Source organism: Lolium rigidum, chromosome 6, assembly GCF_022539505.1.
Source record: "Lolium rigidum isolate FL_2022 chromosome 6, APGP_CSIRO_Lrig_0.1, whole genome shotgun sequence".
Lineage (NCBI taxonomy): Eukaryota > Viridiplantae > Streptophyta > Magnoliopsida > Poales > Poaceae > Lolium > Lolium rigidum.
In genome coordinates this window covers 315,419,387-315,439,052 of record NC_061513.1, presented here as the reverse complement: position 1 = coordinate 315,439,052, position 19,666 = coordinate 315,419,387, and the positions used below count along the sequence as shown (strand labels likewise).

The 19,666-nt window shown below is 43.3% G+C and overlaps 1 protein-coding gene across 1 annotated transcript; it reads left to right on the top strand.

The window, feature by feature from the left end:
- The first annotated feature begins 11,356 nt into the window (after window positions 1-11,356).
- LOC124664640 (disease resistance protein RGA5-like) lies at window positions 11,357-19,281 on the top strand. Its single transcript, XM_047202110.1, has 3 exons — window positions 11,357-11,519; window positions 11,685-12,555; window positions 18,705-19,281. The coding sequence occupies exons 2-3, from the start codon at window positions 11,723-11,725 to the stop codon at window positions 19,279-19,281; spliced, it is 1,410 nt and encodes a 469-aa protein (XP_047058066.1). The 5' UTR covers window positions 11,357-11,519; window positions 11,685-11,722.
- The last annotated feature ends 385 nt before the right edge of the window (window positions 19,282-19,666 follow it).

Below are 19,666 nucleotides of genomic sequence, written 5' to 3'. Positions count from 1 at the left end.
GCAACATCAACACAACTTAATTCTTTTCTTCGCTTCTTTATTTTGAAGATTGCATGCAGAGGTGCAGTCCCTCTTCGCGCAAGGCAAACCTGAAGATTACTGATTGTGCATATACTCATGTATGTAACCAGGTGGTCAAATCAGATATGTCCTCACTGAGGTGCTGCATGATTGAATAGATGCAGGAAAAGATAATTTTGATACATCGGCCAAGCGAAATGTTCTCTGTACCAATGAAAATGACATACTACTGCAGATCATGTAGACGTAGAAGACGATGAGGTACATCATGTAGGAGCAGCTCTGTAATTAGTGGCCTAAAATGCTAACCAACCACCTCAAATACATACAAAAATCTAAAAATCCTACAACATCAAATGAAACTGTCATACAGTCAGATAGAGATGTCTGACATGGAGGAGATATTGAGACCTATCGATGTATGAATGGCGGGCTAAACCAGTGGAGGTTAAACCTGTCAATAGAAATGGAAATAAAAACTGAAATGGGATAACCTACAAATGAGAGAAATCTCAAACAAAATAAATAAGGAGGGAAGAGTGGGGAGCTCGTACCTTTCTATGTAGGTAGATGATGCGCTATGTCAATACACGGGACACTGTTACCCAAGAACGTAATCCATGATTCAATTAATTCAGTTCCGATTCCTCATGCATATATAATTATATAAAAGAGCTGAACAAAATATATGTTAGAATGATAACTATTGGCAAAATTCAAGCCTTTGGAGGTCCTAAATTTAGTGGTAGGAAAAAACAAACGTGGAAGCGATGACCAGTAATTTTCTATTTCTACTTTTCCCAAATGAAAAAGTATAAGAAATCGCCCATTGGAGTAGACTGATCCTAGCACTTTAGCAGGAAATTCTGCATCATGAATAACTATATTTAGTTACGGTAGCATACAGAACACCAGATGTGCTTGAATTGCACATGGGACAAAAGATCGTAAAAAAATGATAGAATGAATATGTAGCAATTTACCCCTGGTTGCATATATGATAGATAGATAGAGATCCCATCTGCAACAAAAAACAGTAGAACGTCACGGTTTTTCAGCAGCAACATCCAACATGCTGGTTTCATATCATCAGGACTACTCTGTACCATACTACTGCACTCCGGCCAATGGAGACATCCGAGAAGAGGGAATAAGAACTCTGGCCAGCTTCAGAGTGAGGGCAGATGGTGGAGTACATGGCTTTTATATCACCTGCAATCCGCTCCCGCGTGATGAACTCCGGTCTTCAGAGGCTGACCAGGATCGGTGTGGCTGGTTCAGGAAGACATGAATCCATGCTAGCAATAGATGGTGTGGCCTTGTGGGAGGCTAGAGGATGGAGGAGTCCTCGTGTATATATTTATTGGAGTCGGCCGACGGGATCAATGCCACGAGGAAGGCCAAAAATAAGGAGACTGGAAGCCCACCTCGCAGTGCATATATTGATTAGTGAACAGTCTGGAGCAGATATGATGAGCACGGAGGAGAGCAAGAGGCGTTTGCCTGGTATAGTGGAATTGGAGAGACTGAAATAGGTACGACTCAAGTAAATTGTATGCGGAAGTGGAGACGAAACAGAGTCAGAAAATCAATGTAGTATGGAGGTGGAGGGACGGATGGAATAATGCTCGTACTAATATTTTCAACTTGATTTGTTGATAGGTAAAAAAGAAAAGAAAAAATATGCAGGTCCACCTGATGATGTGGCATGCTTGCATGTTGAGAGAAATCAACTTAGTGGGTTGCTCCTATTTAGATATTATAGATTCCAAGGTAAGATTCACCAGTCCATATACGCCTCAAAGTTTGTGATTCTTGAAAGAAATTGTATTGGAACCTTGTGAAATGCCTCAAACACCTAAAATTGAATGGCATCATGCATGGCTGTGGGCTAGGGTAATCCAGAAAATGTACTGTTTTTCTTACCACGACTGGGTTCTATTTGTTGTTATTGTTCATGCCTTACTAACTTAGATTTTTCTTGTGGCTGCTTGTTCAATGGTTCTCTCAGCAAGTTTCCAGTTATGAGATTATGCTCAGGTACCAATATAGTTGGATCATAATTCTTCACTTCATGAAGCTATCAGAAGAACTAACAATTTTGGAATGTTGAGGTTGAGAACACTAACAAATGAGCTTGAGTAGTGACTACTCATGTTTCAGGAATTGACAGCACCATCAAGATGATCAATACAAACATCCACATTAACCCGTAGATCAATATGGCATTGCTATGGAGGAACGTTTTAGATGCATATATTACTTTGTGGGTTCTTTGATGTTTCTAATGCATTTACCTCTCCACATACACCACTTGCTTAGCCAACTGACCACGTTGCCAAAGCAGCTCTTTACATCAGATATGGATTGGAAAGATTGCCTTGATGTCTTCGTAATTGATAACTCAATATCTTCATTTTTAATGAAATGGTATCATGCTATTTTCAAGGTCATCATTGACATGTACTGTAAAACTTGCAAATTAGCTGTTTCATTTCAGTGTGATGTGGAATTTATTAGTAGCCTTTTTTCCGCATCATATCTGATGGCACTGGTAAAATATAACTCTTGAAAAAAGAAACATTCTGTTGTGAGGTGTAGCAGTGTCAACGTGGCAGAAAATGCAATCATGCTTTATGAGAGGGAAATCAAATTCTTTGAGCATGTTCACACCGACTTCCCTTTGCATTTGGTCACGGTATACCAGCTGAATGGTGCATATATTCTGGAGATGGCTTTACCACTTAATTTAGATGCTCCCTCCGATCCAAAATAACTTTAGTTCAAATTTGAACTAAATTGAACTAAATTCCCGACGCTTATTATGGATCGGAGGTAGTACATGTTCTACATACAGCTGGAAGTTATGGAAAATATCATGGTAACAAAATGACACGATTTATCCAATTCTGCTAGGTTCTGAGATATAGTGTTATGTAATTCTAGGGAACTACTTTGTTTATTTCATATTTGCATATGTGAGAGGTCAAGAGAGTAGATAGCATTGGATTATTTTTCTAAGTTAACAAACCCTCTGGGGTACGTCGACGGTAACTCGACTCCAGAAAAAGATTAATTGAAGGTTATTATTTCGATACTAGAAAATTTTGGCGTGGCGTCACGTCGCGCCCGTAGGATGATATTAGTGCTTGCAAGAGTTACATCATATAATTGGTTAACATACCGCTTGATCTCTAAGACTGCAAGTAGAGTAGTGATAGGAGCTTTAAGAAAAGAATAAGATTTCTATTATATAGCGCAATATACCGAAACAGCAAGAAGCCTCTGATTTAGTTATCTGCAAAACCATTTGTCTCAGATAATTTCTGGCCTTGAAATCGACAGCATATTATGCACTCTTGTCTGTAAGGTCCACACTTGCCACTTGTTGGGAATTCCTAAGATGTCTCCTACTTGTTTACCAACAATCTTCATACTCGTTCTAGGCTTTGGATCAACCTCTCCGAGATGTTGCTCTTAAGTTGCTAGGATCATCTAGGGTAGATCTAATGCAGGTACAACTATCTCTGTAAAGGATCTGACTATGTACTGAGAGAGATAGAGAGATCGAGTGTGGGCAGATGGTTACCTTCTCCCTTAGAGGATGAACCGTCGGACGTCGACATGGTGGTGACGGTGGTGGCGTGGGTGAGGTCGTGGCGGCGGCGGCGGAGCTTCCCGTCGGTGCAGCGCTAAACCCTAGATCGGATTGGTTTGTCGGTGGGGCGTACGGCAACGTGGTGAACCTCATACTGCGAGCCGCCGGTCCCCACCTCTCTTTATAGCGCTGGCGATAGGGGCCCACCAACCATAACGGGTTGGGCGCCCCCGATCAGGGCGCAGGTCAAAGGGGCCCGGTGGGCCATTGGGCCCACGTGGGAGAGATCAATCCAACAGTTGCAAGACCAAGACGATCTCTGACTAACTCTTCGCTTCCACAACGGGCTGCCATTTGCTCTGACTTCACAAGTTCTTCATTCTGAGATTATCAAATAGAGTAAAGCAGTAAATTTTCATACAATGACCAAATCTAAGAAATAACAATACAATGATACAGAGGAAAATATATAAAAAAAATGAATTAGTGCTAGGAGGAACTAGACACTAAATGATATAGTAGAAGCGGGACCTTGGCGTGAGAATTCCAGAAATTCGCTCCTGACAAGATTCGAACTCTGGTCATTGGGATGCGCCACTGCGACCCCAACCACTGGGCTATGCCCACGTCCTCGATACAGAGGAAAATATGGCCTTCTAAATCTCCAGGTTCCCTAAATGCCAGTGACCATGAAAGTGTGTGGAGGCTCGAAGCCACATGTGTGTTCACCACAAAATCTATGTACCTTGCGCTTGTGCAAGGATCATGGGTTGAAGTGTCAAAAATGTTTTGGAAAGTGAATATTACTGTGAAGATTTACCTCGCAGCTGTGAAGAAGGATTCCTTCCAACGACCAGATAGGAGGACCATCTGATGGGAAGTGCGACATATGCAGCCTCCCGGAAAACATGATCACATATTCTTCCAATGTGTGCTTGCCAAGTTCCTTGGGAGTGGCGTCCATACCATGTTCGCGGAACTGGAACCCATCCAATAGACAAGATTGGTTCTTCATTCTGAGTGGTTTTAATGAAAAAAAAAACTAGATGTTTTCTTTGCATCTTCTTTGCCGTGCAATGTCGGTCCCGTTGGACTACACGAAACAAATTCTCTAGAGGCAAATTACGGCACCAACCTACTGATTGCATTTTCAAAATTTAACTTAACTTGCAGCTCTGGCACCACTTCAAAGAACCAAGGACGCGCAGCTGTTGGACGTCACCATGCTTAAGCTCCTTTTCTGGTGTCAAACTCCTCTTACTCTTTCTGTCTTTGGCCTCTGCTCCTTTTGAGTTGTAATGTTAAACCTTTGAGTTTGAGTTTGAGTTGTCTCATAGGTGACCAGTTTGGTTATTACTTGTGAGCTGGGTATGTAAGCTGTGCTAAATAGCCTTAAACCTTGTTACCGCCAAACCGTGGGGCTTTATTAATTTAAAGTCGAACATGTGGTGTCTTACGTCTAAAAAGTAATGTTTGATGACTCCCAAGTAACCAACCGATATCCAAGTGTACGATATTCTCATGATCTAAAAAACTAATAATATTTAACACATGTCGTGAGAAAATACCGACAACATCTAGACCTTCTTGTAGGAACGGGGTTTTAATATCATCTTCCTTTTCCCGTAAAAAAAACCACTGGTGGAAAAACAGGCTTCGGGTGAGCCCCATAAGTCGCGATGCTGCAGGAACCGCGACTAATGGTACCTTTAGTCGCGGTTCGGGAGGAGAACCGCGACCAAAGGCCTGGGCCCAGGCGCTCGGTGGCCAGCCGGTGCACGTGGGGGTCTTTAGTCGCGGTTGGCCGGGCCAACCGCGACTAAGAGTGCTCGAAGGCCTTTAGTCGCGGTTGGCCAGGCCAACCGGGACTAAAGCCCCTCCCCTATATATACCCATCCAGCAGCCAACACTTAGCCATTTGGTGCCATTCTCTTCACAAGCTTCACAAGTGGGTGTTAGGTTTGCTTTTGGTTCCTCTTATGCACATAAGGTGTTTGATGAAATGCCCCAAGAGCATGAAACAAACATGATATGAAGTGTTGGAGCCACACTTGAGCTTTCTCATTTATTTTTTCCTCCTCGATCGCGGTTAGCAACTTGAACCTTTGATGTGTCGTTGATAAAATGTGCATGTGTGTGTAGTTCATTGTTTAATTTATATTGTTTGTAGCTAGTTAGTTTAACAAATGCATGATGGTTAATTATATATTTTATATTATAATAATGCGGATGAATCGACAATGGATGTACGGTAACCGACTCTCCGGCGAGTTCGGTGCGGGTTTGAAAGATTTCCTCGTAGTGGCTAATGCGAACAAGCAGGGGGGTTTTGTTATCTGTCCATGTGTTAAATGTAAGAATCGAATGGTTACTCTTCCTCAAGAGATGTTCACATGCACCTGCTTCGGCACGGTTTCATGCCAAGCTATAATTGTTGGACCAAGCATGGAGAAAGAGGGGTTATAATGGAAGAAGATGAAGAAGGGGATGATTTCATCGATGAAAGCTATCTTGCTCATTTCGGTGATACTTTCATGGAGGATGCTGAAGGTGAAGGGGAAGGTGAAGGGGAAGGTGAAGAAGAGGCACGTGATGATCCCGTTGATGATCTTGGTCGGACCATTGCTGATGCACGGAGACGCTGCGAAACTGAAAAAGATGGAGAACGAGCTGAGGGCGCGAGGAATCCGTCCAGGTACGGAGGGATGGGACCCAAGGGCCAAAAGCTGGTGGTACGGGCATGGGGGATCGCTGAACCCGGAGACAGGGGAGTGTGTTTATCAGGGCAAAATAATTACACCCACCCAAAAGCTTATTGAGGCAATGAGGGAGGCTCAAGAGGGGAGGATCAGGTTCAACAGAGAGAACGACGCCCTGACAAAAGCCCTCGGGAATCCCGAACACGGAGGACGTATACGAGGCATGGGGCCCATTCCGTGGAAAATAGGGTTCCCCGAACGATGACCCGTACGGTTACGAAGCCGTAAGAGAAAGATGGATCGGGATGCGGATGTTGTGGCGAAGTTGGTAACGGAAATGGATGTGATGAAGAAAACCGTGAGTGTACTAGTCGCCGAAAGAGATGCAGCTCGGGCGCAAGCATGCTCGAAGATCATCCAATGGATCTCGGAAGCCAGCAGCGGAGAAGAAGCAGCGTGGCTTCCACGGAGGCCTCACCGGCCGGTGCACCGACGATCGAAATTACTGCACCGGAGCCTCCGGTGGTCGAAATTACTGCACCGGAGCCTCCTCGCTACCCCGTGGACGATATAAAGGAGATGAAAGCATGTCATCCGTATTATCCTATCGGGAACATGTCCATGAAGGTAGCCATCGGCGAGTGCTTTGCCACCTGGAGCACTCCACCACAACAACCCCATTCAAGATGGCTATGCTCGTGTGACGGTGGAGGAGATAGTCCAAGGGTTTGAGGACCTGGACATTGACATTGCTACACCCGAAGGGGTGAAAAGACTTGGAGATGTCAAGCGCCGGCTCATTCTATGGCGAAGAAGTTTATCAAGTTTCCAGGCGAGGCGCCAACAAGTCCACCCCCCTACGGTGGTGGTGGTGGCGGTGGCGGTGGCGGTGGCGGTGACGGTGGCGGTGGCGGCGGTGGTGGTGGTGCTTCACCTAATACACCTCCTTCACGTCGGCCGACGCCGCCCCCGGTCCTCGTCCGGCGGGTAGCGTGACGCCGCCCCCTAGTCCTCGTCCGGCGGGTGATCAGCGAGACACCGCCCCCAATCCACCTCCGGCGAAGAAGCGGAAGCGGTCCTGGGTTATTAACCCGGACCCTTATGTACCTAAGAAAACAAAGATACCGGAGCCATCACTGAAGCCTCTCATCCCGAGGCCTTGGGAACTTAGTGTCGAGGAAAATGCAGCGGCCGTGGCTGCTCAGCATGAGAAATGGAAGGAGGAGTGCAAGAAGAAAAGAGAGGGCGAGCCCAAGCCAGTATATTCTGACAAGCAAAAGCAGTGGGCTAAGTCATTTTTGAACACACCGTCCCAAGCCGCGAAGAATCCGCCTGACGACTATTTACGTGAACTTCGTAGGCAAGCACTCGCGTTCAAGAGGAACCAAGAGTTGGCGGAGAAGAAAGCCTTGGAGGACGAGGCCGAGTCAAAATTAGAAAAGGGGAAAGAAGTTGCCCAGCTCGGGGAACAAAGTAGGAAGAGGATCTACCTCGACAAATGAAAGGTCTGCTAAATTGGTACAAGGGTTACATAAAACATAAAAACGCCAAAGAGTATATCTATGCGGAAGTTAGATATGAGCATCACTTCAAACATTACTGGGTACAAATTCATCCGAGTGAATTGTTCCAGACTGTTCAATCTGCGCGACCTCGACAAATCTATCATCGGTTGCTACGTTCGTAAGTGATTTATTAATTTCTACCCCATCTCGTTCATTGCCTCGCACTGTCCTAACTATCTTGTTGTGTACGCTATTATGCGGAATGAAGAAGCGGGAAATGCGAATAAGGAACATCCATGATGTTGGGTTCATTGACCCACACATCGTTAATTCACATGTGTTAGAACACCACCCCGCCGACGTGGAGGATGACCTGTGGCGGTTTATTAGAAAACAGCAACGGAAAAGTGATATTCTATTTCCTTACCATTTTGGGTGAGTGTTTCTGTCTTGAGCACATTCTCTTTTGTTTACTCCATGCATGGTATGTGGCTAATCGATGAGTTATGCATGATCGTGCATGTATCGTGTCCGCAGGTTCCACTCGGATTCTTATGGTAATTAAAGTTCGGACCTCCTCGGTTCTCGTCCACGACTCTCTCGAATATGGATCCGGCGCTTTGGGGCGACATGAGAAAAATGATGCAAAAGTAATTATTTTCATTCATTTGCGCTCTATATCGATCGGCCTATTTCGTTCATCATTTCCTAATATCAAGTAACTAATTAATAACTCTCTTGTTTATTTAATTTTCTTTGCCTCGTAGGGTTTGGAGACGGTTCGTAGATACCAAGGTCGGTGAATTCAAAAAAGAGCTACATTTTAAAATGGCGAGTGCGGACGACCGGGGATATTCAGCCACCGGGGACCAATCTATGTGGATACTATGTTTGTGAGAGGATCCGGAGATACCGCAATGAGCGGGACCGGACGTGTGAGAACAACATCCCGAGGAATAACCTCCGGAAGACGCTTAGTCCGTAAGCTCGCTTCCGACCACTTCAAGAGGAACTAGCTGGATGGTTGGCGAGGGAAGTCATCGATCCTAGAGGAGAACACTATTACGATGACGTAGAACTTTATATGCACCAGAATTTGTAACTAACTTGTTCAAAATTGTATATGGTCATCCGATATTGAATATATATTGTATATGGTCATCCGATATTGAATATATATTGTATATTCCTCTTGAATTCTTTTTGGTTCTAATTTCAAATTTGTTTGAAATTGTACATTCATATGCATGTATGTATACAGTACCGTAGAATATGTGAAACTCCTTCAAAATTAAAACCCAAAAGAAATAAAACAATACAAATTAAAAAGAAACCAGATTTAGGGGAGGGGGCTAAAACCCTAAACCCTGCGGAGGCCTTTAGTCGCGGTTGGCCAGAAGAACCGCGACTAAAGGTCCTCCGCCCTGGCGCTCGCCTGCGGCCCACGTGGAACCGCGACTAAAGGGGGGGCCTTTAGTCGCGCTGCTTTGGTCGCGGTTGCGCCACCGCGACTAATGGCAGTTGCCAACCGCGACCAAAGCCCTTTTTTCCACCAGTGAACATGGTCTATCTAGCATCATATTATACACACTATCAATGTACTCTCACATATCATTGGCAATCTCGTAACACTTAAGTTATGGCAACGATCATGAAAATAAGACCATGAATAATACATGCAGGGGCGAACCTACGTTGGGCCAAGTGGGGGCCAAGGCCCCCACTCAATTTCTGATTTCTTAGATATAAAGTCTAAAGTATAGTATTTCACTAATTGGGCCCCCAGTCAGCCCAATAGTATTGCCCCCACTCACTTTGGCCCACACTTAAGTTTTGGGCTGGGTCCGCCACTAAATACATGAACTAGTCTAGAGGTCTGACTAGAGAGAAAAGTCCGATTTGAACCTGGGTGCATGTGAACCCTAGTTGGAAATGCATTTTTCAAATGTTAAAAAATTCTGAAATAAAAATATCCGGGTACGTACGCATGTTCCATGTGTGCGTAGAAAGTTTTCGTGGAGAAACCACTTTTTTATTTCAGAATCTAAAAAAGACAAAATACGTCACATATATACTGCTATATAGCCATGCAAAATTTCACTTTTTTGCCGAGACAAAATAAAAGGTTTTTTTTGTCACGAAACTCATGTCCAGGGTACATATTTGAGATCATCTGGAAAATCATTTTGTGTTTCGATTTTTAAAACATGTTTTGACATCACAAACGGAACTTTTCAAAAAGTGGGTTCACATGCCCCCATGTTCCATATATGCAGTCTCGTTGGTTTAGTGTTTATTATTTCACAGATGTAATTAGATTTTTCTTTGAGAGGTTAGAGCCGATTTGCGAGGGAGAGAGGTTAACTCCGGGTCGTTGTGGCTTTGGGGCACCACCAGTCGGCGTCGCTGACCGAGGCGGAGGGCACGTGGCCGGCGGCCATCGAGGGCACAAGATCGCATCTCAGGATTCTTCAACCCGGGATTGAAGACGAAGGTCAAAAGTTTTCCTGAACCTTGCTTGGAGTAGGGGCTTATCCGCAAAAATGTGTTTAAGTGGTTGGTTCTTCTTGTAGTATGTACTACTAACCAGGGTTTAACATTTCATTTTCATATACTTTTTTGCACCGGACAGAGGTTCACGAATTTCGAGAAATATACGAGATCTCATAGAATGAGTTTAAAATTTTCAGGTAGATATTGAAGTCCGCGTTCAAATTATTTTCAAAAAAGTGAAGTTAAGTAATGTGGAATAGAACTCAAAACCTTGCAAACAACTTCCTAGGCCCTCCGCCACTTCATTACTTCCCCAGTTCACACCATGAATATGATTTATTTTCTTAAAGTTCAATGTCTACGATAAATTCAAATTTGACAGAAACTTTCGACCAAGATTATACTTTCACTCCCCTTGCCAGAATTCGCTTACTTTGAGAAAGTATTGGGTACTTGACTTCTTAGACACGCACGGCACGGGCCACTATGATGGATAGAATGGGAACGAACGATAATTCTGATGCCGCGGCCGTCGGCACAAGCCTCCACGATCGATCTTATCGAAATACTGCTTTGCTTTCTAGTCCACACGGGCCTCGATTGCCATCATTTTCTTTTGGCCATTTCGTTCACTCGCTCTGGAGCTCCACTCACTAGCACATGATTCGAAATTCCCAGTTACAGCTGACTAGCAGAGGTTGTGGTCCGTAAGAGAAGTCAAAGTCGAACTAGGCGGCTACGCGTTTCCATGGCGAATAAACCATCCCCTCTTAGTTCATTTTATCAAAATCCCCCGTACATCTTCCCCGTCGCTGCTGTGCTGCACTCGCATCGCCGTCCTCGAGCACATCCTCCCCGCCGGCAGGTCTATCGTAACGTGCTTCTCATCTTACAAGTCACTCTTGAGCAATCCATTAATTGGTCGCTCTTGAGCGAAACATGTAAATGTTTATCCTTTATTTACGTTTATATAATTCCCATTCTTTAATGTCTAGTAAACACCAAGCTACTACGAAATTTGGGCTTACATATGGATTAATCGTTGCAGCGAGTCCACTCGATGATCTATGCTTCATTCGCAGTTCCACGCAGATTGACCTTCTTCCCCGTCGCTACTGTGCTGCACTTCAGCACTTGCATCGCCGGTGTCTGATGTGACCTTCTCTTTGCAACGACATCTCCACCTCAGATCGATCCTGATAGGTACGTGCTTCTCCTCTGCCGTATGAGGCGGCCGCCTCCTCGCGGCCATGGGATCCTCCGAGTTGTACCATGCTGAATGTAGTATAACTTGTTTTCTCTACGGAACTTTGGGCTTACATGGATTAATTGGTGCGGTTTCCCCGCAAAATTGTACAGCATCCACAGATTCACACAATTAACCGAGCTAGCAACTCCTGCTAACCATGGAGGCGGCTGTGGTGAGCGCCGTGACGGGGGCCCTCAAACCCGTCGTGGAGAAGCTGTCCGCTCTGCTTGGCGACAAGTACAAGCGTTTCAAGGGGGTGCGCAAGGATATCAAGTCCCTCACTCATGAACTCGCTGCCATTGATGCATTTCTCATGAAGATGTCGGAGGAGGGGGATCCTGACGTGCAGGATAAAGTTTGGATGAATGAGGTGCGGGAGCTGTCCTATGACATGGAGGACTGCATCGACGACTTCATGCTAAGTGTCGATGACAAGGACGCTAAGCCAGACGGCTTCATCGAGAAGATGAAGCACTCGCTAGGGAAGTTGGGCAAGATGAAGGCTCGCCGTCGAATTGGTAACCAGATCCATGATTTGAAGAAACAGATCACTGACGTGGCCTGCAGGAATCAAAGGTACAAGACTCACCAAGCCTATGCCAGCACCAAAAATGCAACCGTCGTCGACCCTAGGTCTCTTGCAATTTTTGTGCATGCCTCAAAGCTGGTCGGAATCGATGAACCCAAGGCTGAGATAATCAAACTTTTGATAGAAGAAGATAAACATGCACCAATGCAACAACAACCGAAGATAGTCTCAGTTGTTGGGCCCGGAGGTATGGGCAAAACTACTATTGCAAACCAAGTGTATCAAGAGCTCAATGGGCAGTTCAAGTGCCGGGCCTTCTTATCTGTGTCAAGAAATCCAAACATGATAAACATACTGAGAACTATTCTAAGTCAAGTTAGCAACCAATGTTATGGTAACACAGAAGAAGGTAGTGTGCAACAACTCATTATGAACATCAACCAATTCCTACTAGACAAAAGGTACCTACTTTCTCTATCTTTTCCTTTCGCTTGTACTCCCTCCGGTCGGATTTAATCGACACGGAGGGAGGCATTCGCACGCATGTCATTAGCAGGTCCGTGTGTCAATTAATAACGTCCGGAGGTAGTACTTATCATCTTCGTGGGTATAGCCTTATAGGGATGTGAAGGGCGAGGGTTTTTTTATCACTATGTGTTCTAAGAAGCTGGTGGGCCGTCCTAGTACACATTTTTTTCCAAAATAAAAAATTGACACCATAATATAGGAAACATATTTTTTTGGAAAAGAAATACACAGATCAGATGGCCCAGATTGATCAATATTTGTTGACTAGAGAGTAGTACTTTTTTTCACCGGAGGGCAGATGAATAAAAAAAACCAGCCTAATACAGGAAACTTCTTTATACTAGTTTGATATTCTTAACCCACCTTATACTAGTTTCCTGGTTTAAACAATCCATGCATGTGAATGATAAATTCGGATCAACACTTTAGGAATGGTAGACAAAAGAAAAGTTACATGTAGGGTGCCAATATTTATTTTCTTGTCTCTAACAAACGGGAATGGAGAAAAAATAAAGTTGAGTGTCTAAATCTCAATCAAACGATAATTTATTAAATCATAGCAGATTTTTACAAATTTGGTCATACGTGTCTACAGATTAAAAATGCTGTAATAATTTGCTCACATAGCGGAAACAATATACGCTTGTATTCAGAGTTTGAGAAATGTAAATTTCATCATGGGTCAACGTATGATTGATAGTTGGCGTGGACTGAGATTGACCAGATTCTTAGTTGATTGTCAATTAGAAAAAACAAAGTTTAAAAAATGTCGCAATAATGAACATGCAGTGTAGTCGATTTCTGACCAGAAGGTTCTTGGCTCGAGCTTGATGTGAATTACTGTATTTCTTAATTCAAAATTTCAAAACTTTTAATATTTTATAATTTATCTTGACACCCATATGCCTTTCTCAATTGTCATCTCATATCTACACATCTCCCAGGGGTTAGGGCTCACATACACTACTCTGGGCCATTTGGGATGACATTTTTTTACGCATGTGCTATGTTTCGGTCGGTTGAGATTCAACCGATTAGCCGCCTCCTGAGCCATCCAAACTCACTTAAGCCTGAGATGTAGACCGTCCAATCAATGCAACATCAAATCCCCTTACATAACATTTTTTACGTGTGTACGCAACATCAGTTGCAGCATTTTTCTTGTGGTATGAAAAAGTGTGTAGTCATATTGCGACATTTCAAACACGCCCATGTCGAAAAAACAGTAAGGTATGCACAATGTCATGTTTGAAAGGACACAAATATCGCCTTCCTAGAGGGGGTGAATGGGCAATTTAAAACTTTAATTCTATGGGCTGTTGGGCTTCAATAAATGCAGAATAAAGCTAGCCCTTAATTTATCAAGCACAAAACATAAATATATTAGGTTCAACTATGTGCAACGAACGACTTGTGTTAAACAAGATAAACAACTATGTGATAGCAAGATATATAACTTCAAGTGCAGAAGTAAAGAGCTCGGGTATAAGAATAATCGAGGCACGTGGAGACGACGATGTATCCCAAAGTTCACACCCTTGTGGGTACTACTCTTTGTTGAAGCGGTGTGGTTGCACAATGCTCACCAAACACCACAATGGCTCACAGTATTCTCTTTGATCCTTCCCACCAAAAGGAAAGTCATTGGTCCACTATGGGACCCTTAAGAGCAGTCATCAAAATTGTGCAAGCTTGGGCAGTCTCCACAACTCAAAATTGTACGAACTCTGTTTTGAGGAACTAAAGCTTGTCATTAAAATAAACCCAATCTCCAGATCTGCACATCGTTAATATCAAAACAACAACAAGGAAAGATGATGTTAAAGATGTAAAGGTTTGAGCTCTCTACGAATGATACAATGAAGGTACACAATCGATAACCCCCTTGATAGTATGACTATGTACCCTATAACCCAGTCTCTCAACTAACAACAAGAGACCTGTAAAAAATAAAACATATCAAGGCCTTTGCCTTGCGCAATACACTTGAGCTAGATGGCGACGATCTTGACATCTTCAAATTGAGTTGCCTTTCTTGATTATTCTTGCCTTGGTTAAGTCTTGCAAATTTCTCCCACATACTCTACTATGGGAAAGCCTTGTTTAGAGATATCTTCACATGTCTATCATCACCACATGAATGGCAAGCTTCAAGCATATGATCTCTTTGATATGACTCATCTTGAACTTGCATTTCATTTCTTCTCTCTTCTTTATGATGATGTATTGAAGTGAACTATGAATGCTCGCATAACTTGTATTATTCAAGACATGCTTCCAATAGGCTAAACTCTCATATGACCATCCTTTGGGTCACTCGTTGAATAAAACCTTTCTCATCACTTGATTGTCTTCACATTCTTCATTCAACCTTGAACCCAACATATGGTTTAAGTATGGCATATGGCCAAAACCTTCAATATAATTCAATGCAAGCATCAGTCCATAGGAATTGTCATCAATTATCAAACCACACATGGGGGCTCCATGCTCTTTCACCGTTGGACACCAAAAAAATGAGAAAATCGGTCCCAACATATGAAACATGAAAATCCAATGTATGAATCATATGTGGCAAAACATCTGCAACATTAGAAGGATCTCCCTGGATGTAGACTTTAGAAGCATTGCAACATGACGACATTGTGCATGCAGCAAGCAAGTTGTGTGCTTCCAGCATGTCAAAACACCGCACACATTATTGATTTCCCTCATCTCACACATAAACAATAGAGGCTTGAAACTTCATGGAATCGAAGTCGTCGGCCAGATATCTGGCACGCCGGTGCGCGCTTGGAGCCAGACATGGTAATTAATCCTAGATGGCAAGACAATCCCCCTCCTAGTCATTATATTATCTAGCCATGGTGGTGTGGAGATAGCTGGAATACATAATTCCCATCAAGCTCTAAGATGATGTTGTCAATAGCGAGCTTGCCACCCATTGTCTGAGGTTGTGCAAGAGAAGCAATTCAGCGAGGACGAGAAAGCAACAATTGATAAAGGTGTAGCAACCGACATATGTAGAACAGAGGAGTATTAGGAAGAACATGGAGGAGCAGCCGTAGAAGTAGGAAGGAGAGGAGAAACAATTGATCGGGGTGAAGGAATGGGTGGTTGCCAAGTAGTCGGGGGAGCAGACATGTTAAGGATGACAGTGTGGAGGAGACCAATTGATACTTCAGTCGGTCGATTTTAATTGTTTCTATATTTTCTTAAGTCATCCCAGTCCATCATTTTCTCTGGTACATTCAACATTTTTGGCCCAAAATAAGTGGCCCTGAGGCAGGCTCAACCATACCAAGTAATTGAGGCTAATGCATAATTTCATTTTCTATGAAGATGACTGACTTACATGGTTAACTATATACTTTTTTTTTGATAAAAGGAATACATTAATATCAAAAGATACCAATTACATTCGGCCTCTGCAACAACGCAACACCCTAATGGTAGTACGAATGCACACTGCCAAAAGAGAGAAAAGAAAACTAAGAAACAAAAGTCCCGCTACAGTATCCCAGGCCTAACAACAGTAATACATCCACCAACAAGACAACACCTGAAATACAAACTCTCCAAAAGCGACGCCTCCAAGAAGGGAACAGTGCTCCAGCACAGTCGTCGCCCGACCAATGATCTTAGGTTTTCACCCTGAAGATAGTCCCCGCTTTCAAAACAATGCCTCCAACAAGGTCATTGCCAAGCACAACCAGTTAAGGTCAGACCTTGGGTTTTCACCCATAAAGCGAGGACTCTGAACTTCACATGTGTTGTCGCCCCCACTTTCATACCACTGTTTGTGAAGCCCAAAACACCAAGCAAGTCCCTCAACAACGCGGAGAGTTGAACCTCCCTTAGCTAGTCCTCCAATCCGACATTCATGATAGTCTCTTCTTCTGACTTCACCATGGACCAAATGTCACTTGATGTCAACACAGAACAGAGTTTCGCGCCGCTCCCTCCAGAACCAAATGTTCGGAATAAAAGGATGGGTGCACGCGATCCAATACCACCCAATCCAGCAAAATCCAGGCGAAAGATGTGTTGTTTCGCCGGAGGAGCCTTCTGGAACTCAACACTCCGGCTAGATGAAAAAGGATCGGCATCCGGTAGGCCGTCATATTCGCAGAAGAAGAACACTAGGACTACCACATTCAAGCTCGAAGCAAGCGAACAAGCCCCCACGCCGCCATCCGCGACGGCGGCCGCCGCAACCACATCATCCTCTCCTCGCAAGATCATCGCCCCCTTCCTCGCGCCGCCAGCTGAAGCCGACAATGGATCTAGGCGGGCACTAGATCCAACAGCCGCTGCCACCATCCATTGCCGGAGGCCGTGGAGGAGGAGCCGTCGCCGCTCGTCCAGGGTCGCCGCCCTAAACGCAGTGCGCATCGAAACCAGTGGCCACCGCCCCAGCCGCCACCGCCGGTCGCCGCCACCATCAACCCCCTGGGCACGTTTGGCGTCGAGGCCTGCTAGCACCGACGGCAGCGGCGGAGGGAGAGAGGGCACGGGAGGAGTGCTGGCGGTGCTAGGGTTTGGGGCCTGGCGTCGCCCTGGGGAGCGACGCGAGGAGCGAACCTGATGTCGCCAGATGGAAACAGAGCTTCCGATCCAACTATATACTTGTTGACCAGTAAATCCAGACATGGCAAATATTTTAAAAACTATCCTTGGCCCATTAACTTGACTATATATATACTCTTGCCATGTCTGGATTCAAGTGTCGGGCCTTCTTATCTGTTTCGAGAAATCCAGACATGGCAAATATTCTAAGAACTATCCTTTGTGAAGTTAGTGATCAAGATTATGCTGCCACGAAAGCAGGGAGCCTACAACAACTCATCATCAAGATCAATGATTCCCTAGTAGGCCAGAGGTGCAATTTCTATTCCGTGCCTACTTGTTGTCCTAATGTATAAGTAAGAGAGTTATATATATACTCCCTCCGTTCCTTTATATAGTGCCTATAGATTTTCGGCATTTGTTTCAGAATATAAGGTTGTAGCTTAGCTTTTTTTCAATTACCCCTCCCCGTTCAGCTCCCAAATCGTTCAGCTCCCAAAATTTTTTATGGTAGGTTAGAAAGATATGTATTTACCAAATTTTACATTGATCTCAAATCGTTCAGCAAGGGATCTTGTGTAAAAAATACTATTGCGCTAATTTCCGTGCCAAAAAACAATAGGCACTATAGAATGGAACAGAGGGAGTATTTCACAGGAAGATCATACTAGGAATCTGCCATCTGAATAATATTTATATTTGTATTTTGATATTTTTAATAAGTTATTCGAAATGAATGGCCATATGCATGCTAATGTTCAAAACAAACTATTATATAGAGTATATGGAGAGTACATACAAAAAAAGGTGTGTGATGTAGATTAGCGGTCCGAGATTAAAACTTACCACTTCAATAAAAACGTAAATATAGTCTTTTGTCTAGAAAAAATATTTACCTCTTTCTATCCCAATCTCTTGTTTTATCCTTCTCTTCCCACCACAACAGAAGTTGCTACAAATTCTTATGCCCGAACCTACAAGATCGAACATTAGGGAATCTCCAGTAGTGTCCAAATTTTGTATTCCCCGCTTGTGTGTGCATTAGACGGCTACTAGAAAATATTTCATAAGTTGTACCTTTGAGTTTAAGCAAGCACAAAAAAATAGGGGAAAAAATAAATAGTCTAGGATGTAAAATGAACTTTTTCCTATAAAGTCTGTACATTTATTTCATCTTTACTTTGGAGAGTTCCACACCTAGTTTTGGCTACGTATGATTACCATATCTACGATCACTGCGCACTGCTAGGTATGTGTGAATAATCTCCATGATGTTTTGATCATTCTTCACATGTTTAAATTGCTGCTTACCTCTCCTTTCTAAGAAATGCCAAATTATCAGGCACGCCACACGTGCATACACGGATTAAGTATATACCATACACTTGTGCCACAATCATTCTTTATCTTGCTTATGGTGCCAACACAAATGAGTTCCATTTATTGATTCGTTTACTTACTAGTACACTATTATGTTAAGGCCACAGGAATAATACCACTTATATATGTGCAGGTATTTTGTTGTCATTGATGATATATGGGATGTGGATACATGGGATGTTATTAAGCATGCATTCCCCATGAACAATTGTAGCAGTAGAGTAATCACCACTACTCGTATAATTGATGTTGCAGAAACATGTCGATCATCATTCAATGGCCATGTTTATAATATAAGGCCTCTGGATATAGTGCGCTCAAGGCAGTTATTTCGCAAAAGGCTATTCAACTCCGAAGAAAATTGCCCTTCATACCTTGAAGACATTTCTGATCAAATTTTGGAAAAATGTGCTGGGTTACCTTTGGCCATAATTGCTATATCTGGTTTGCTGGCTAACACAGAAAGAAGGGAAGATCTATGGGATCAAGTGAAAGATTCAATTGGTCGTGCACTTGTAAGAAATCACATCATTGAAGGAATGATGAAGATATTGTCACTTAGTTACTTTGATCTTCCTCATCATCTGAAAACTTGTCTCCTATATGTAAGTATATGGCCGGAAGATTCCATTATTAGGAAGAAGGATCTAATAAGGAGGTGGATTGCTGAAGGAATTATTCACAAAGAAGGCAGCTATACAACACACTAGAACATGAAAGCGCACGTTGCTGCGCCCGTCCATCTTAATGAAAAACGAACATAAGTGTTTGAGAAATTTACGCAAAATATTGCAATTAATTTCAAAATCTTGTGTCAAGTATTAAGACGTGATTGAAATGAACCAAGCATTTCTAAACATATTATGCATAGAAGCAAGGGAAATATATAGACACTACATCAAGCATAAGTAGGCGAAGTTGGTGATCAAGCTAGTAGTCACAGGCCAAATAACAATACCTGTATAAGGTCTACCGAACGACACTAACAAATTAAGGAATATTAAGTTGACCATAAGCATTCAATCAAGCAGTTAGCTTCGATCCTATACACATCTTCCGAGAGAGCAAAAAAGAGAGCTCTTAAGCATGGAGCTC